General features: G+C 40.2%; 1 protein-coding gene across 1 annotated transcript in view; it reads left to right on the top strand.

Moving 5' to 3' along the window:
- LOC107558621 (cytohesin-2-like) overlaps positions 1 to 4,046 on the top strand; it is an 11,073-nt gene extending 7,027 nt beyond the window's left edge. The window contains exons 8-10 of the mRNA XM_016242282.1: positions 1,121 to 1,210; positions 1,483 to 1,577; positions 3,989 to 4,046. Coding sequence (XP_016097768.1) covers positions 1,121 to 1,210; positions 1,483 to 1,577; positions 3,989 to 4,046 — 243 coding nt within the window. The remainder of the gene's footprint in view (positions 1 to 1,120; positions 1,211 to 1,482; positions 1,578 to 3,988) is intronic.

The following is a 4,046-nucleotide window of genomic DNA, read 5'->3' on the forward strand; positions in this document are numbered from 1 at the left end:
AGAGAGAGTGTGTGTGTGTGAGAGAGAGAGTGTGTGTGTGTGTGTTTGTGTGAGAGAGTGTGTGTGTGTGTGTGTGCGTGTGTTTGCGTGAGAGTGTGTGTGAGTGTGTGTGTTTGTGTGAGAGTGAGTGTGTGTGTGTGTGTGAGTGAGTGTGAGAGAGATTGTGTGAGAGTGTGTGTGTGTGTGTGTGTGTGTGAGAGTGTTTGCGTGAGAGTGTGTGTGTGTGTGTGTAAGGAACTGGAAGCAAGCATCATCTGCTGTTAAAAACTAGGCTCAGAATCAGAATTTGCTTCAACCTTTTCGATCTTTTATGATTATTTTAGGTTCAAGTGGGGGGTGGGTGTGTGTGTGTGAGAGTGTGTGTGTTTGCGTGAGAGTGTGTGTAAGTGTGTGTGTGTGTGTGTGTGTAAGGAACTGGAAGCAAGCACCATCTGCTGTTAAAAACTAGGCTCAGAATCGATTCAAGAGAGAATTGCGATGCGTTTGCGAACATCGCCGAATCAATCCATGAATCGATTTATCATCTCACCCCTAAAAATATGCAATTTGGTGCAGATGCTGATATTTATATGACAAAAAGTAAGATGAAATTCTGATTAACAGTAGAGCAGAGACTGACATAAAATGCTATAAATTTCAGTCATCACTCTATATCTCCAATAATGTGTCTTAGTAAGATGAGATTGAAATGATCCAAACATATAATACAATGCAATCCAGTGCTGATTGAGAGATGAAGAAATAAACGCTCCTCAGAAGATCCTGAGGATCAGATTTGAGACTCTAAAACATGATTGATGGAGAATCAAGTAAAGCTGAGCTGCTTCAGTCCAGTAAGAGTTCATCTGGAGATATTACTGCAGTTATTCTGACGTTTACTTTATAAAATTCTGTAAATATTTGACAGCAGAAAGACACATGAAGCTCGAGCTGAAGCTGGACGTTTCTACAATTACACTAAAAGCTTTTACTTGATCAAAAAAAAAAAGTATAAACCATTAGATGACAGAAGGCGTGGAGTAGATTGTGTGTGAAACAGGTTTTTCAGCTAAATGAGGCCTTAGAAATGTGTATCGAATACGACTTTGCAGGTTTAAGATGATCTTGTGTTTTGTTTCAGATCCGCTGTGAGCGTGGACCCCTTCTACGAGATGCTTGCAGCCAGGAAGAAACGCATTTCTCTAAAGAAGAAAGAAGAGCAACCCTGAAAGTCCATCCATCCATACGCTCCCTCCATTCTCTGAGAAACCAATGATCCTTCATTAAGGTAGCTCTCGTCAGATCGATCTGTTATGCTGGTTTATGGAGAGATGGATGTCGTTGGGGAACCTGAACATCATCATCATCATCTTCGGTTTGGATTTCGGTGGTCTGGACTGCAGCTCTTATCTCCACACTTCTCCTACATTTGCACACTACACAGTGTTGTATCACACTAGTACACACTACAGATACTCACTTTATCTCGCTGACATTCCACAGGACTTCACCGTCATGAATCTGCGTAAATCTCCATCCTCGTCTCACGCTCCCTCCGCTCTCACAGTTCCAGTTCCTGCTATCAAGAGCATTTTACTGTGAAGTTCTTACACGAACAGAGAAGACGACCAAACAGCCTGGTGCATTCTTCATTATCATCGTCATCATCGGGGGCGGATCTATCCGAACCTTTAGCAGAGATGAGCGCTGAAGGCTTGTGTTAGTTCGGTCGCTATGATTTACTGAGTCTATGTTGCTGCCTGTCTTAAACTTATTTTATAGAAACTGACACTATTTATCTCTTACTCGTTTGAGTGTATCTACATGTTATAAATGAAGGTCATTGCTATTCACACCACATGCTGAACTTCACTTCAGTTTACCTATTAGTTACATATCACTTCCAGCATATCTGTGAAACAGGATGTGTGTTTTACACTGTTATTGGTATTGATAACTTGATGACAACTGTATTGAACTTCACTGACCCATCGAAGCACCCGTGGAAGTGCTCGTCATTATATGTGAATCCTTAAATAAGCTCCTTCACCTTAAGAAAAGAGAGCCTTAAAAATCCCACAGCCCTGAATGTTCTTACACAAGTGTTTCCAAAACTCAGCCACTGGGACCTCGAAGCTGTTCTTGGGCGAATCTCACGAAAACATGTCCAGATTATATCGCACACAGAAAACAGATTTTTTTTGTGTGTAAAGAAAAGGCAGATTTTCAAGGTTTTTTTTATTTATTGTTATCATCATTTGGCATTATTCTCATAACTAAGCACAGCTCCTCTGTGTGAATGAAATCTAATTTCTTATTTCTCTGAATGAAATTTGACTCGTGATCTTGACAGATTTGGTGAGATTCGCTCTCTTGCTATTTCCTACTACAAGCAAACTGTCTCGATTGGGGGGAAAAATCATGCAATTAAAGGACTGAATATGACCATTTGCTGAAAATCTACACACCCACCAGCCATTCGAGATGTAGATGAGTTTGTTTCTTCATCAGATTTGGAGAAATGCAGCATTGCATCACTTGCTCCTCTGTTAGTGAATGGGTGCCGTCAGAACGAGAGTCCAAACAGCTGATAAAAACATCACAATAATTCAAAAACGACTTATAGATGGATTTACTTAACTTCAGATTGTTGAAAATACGAGTCTATAATCCATAATAACGCTTCCTGCAGTGAAAACGTGGTCTGGTCTGAATCCGGAGAGAAATCTGCACTGTTTACAAGCCTAAACAGCTCTAAACAAATATGTGGCTGGATTTTGATGTGAGAGACAACAGCAGATGCACTTTTTTTTTTTTCACTGGAGGAAGCGTTATTATGGATTATTGTGATGTTTTTATCAGCTGTTTGGACTCTCATTCTGACGGCACCCATTCACTGCAGAGGAGCAAGTGATGCAGTGCTGCATTTCTCCAAATCTGATGAAGAAACAAACTCATCTACATCTCGGATGGCTTGAGGGTGAGTGAATTATCAGCAAATTTTCATTTTTGGGTGAGCTATTTCAATTTCAAGTCCTATCTTTCTGAATGTGTGTGTTTGCTATGAGAGAGAAAGACGCGTCTGCTGCTTTATCCCCATGAAAAAGATGTTTTTCTCTCATCCCCGATCCTAAGATGTGTGCGGTGACCTGTATCGTTGCTTGTGTGAAGCACTGGTCACTCCTCTTACTCAGTGCTGTTCGGTTTGAAGGAGTCCATGGCAGCTTTTTCCAATGTACTTTATATTTTGCCTTTTCTGTTTGTAAATACATGTTATGTTTGTTTACAACCCAAATTGATAGCCTTTTTTATTTATTGTTTTTCACTTCTTTCTTTCTATGTGAGGACTAAGGATTGGGTGCATGTTGAACTGAACTGAAGCATCTTGTGTAACGGATGAATCTGACGCCAGTGTTTCGGGCGACTATTAGCGCTCTGTATTTCTAGACTCAACAAATTGGCATTGCAGTTCAAATGGGCTACGGATTACAAGCAGTAACAAAATCGGAAATGCAATATTCCAGAAATCTCTTTAAAACGACGGATCATACAGAACACTAATAGCGTCTGGAGTCTTAACATAACCGCTCTATTTAAATATACTAATTATGAAACGGTTCATACTGAGAGTTGTTTAGCAGTGCATTTTGCTTGACTTTTGTGACTTTCCCCGATGAATATAAAGCTTGGCTATAGTAACTGATGTCTTTGACTTTAAGACATATTTAATAGTTTGGCACTTTACTAGAGTTCAGCACAGTTTTGACTAAACCACAGCTTGAGTATGTGAGTATGTAACTAGTACTGCAGTTCTGAACTGGTTTAAGCTTTGCTGCACATGTATAGGAGGCCAGTATACAGCGTCCCTTTCAGATCATTTGGAGTGAATCTGCTTCACATCGTATGGTATGAGAAGCCACAGGCCGTCTGTATGTGACTGAGACTCCAAGTGTTAAATAACAACAGTACATTCTTTGATATAAGCTATGCGTTTAAACTCATGTTTCAGGCACGAAGATCGTGGTCTGATGAAGACTTTTGGAGAGTCTAAATCTGGGCATTCTTGA

Source organism: Sinocyclocheilus grahami, unplaced genomic scaffold (assembly GCF_001515645.1).
Source record: "Sinocyclocheilus grahami isolate Dianchi unplaced genomic scaffold, SAMN03320097.WGS_v1.1 scaffold654.1, whole genome shotgun sequence".
NCBI classification, from domain to species: Eukaryota; Metazoa; Chordata; class Actinopteri; order Cypriniformes; family Cyprinidae; genus Sinocyclocheilus; species Sinocyclocheilus grahami.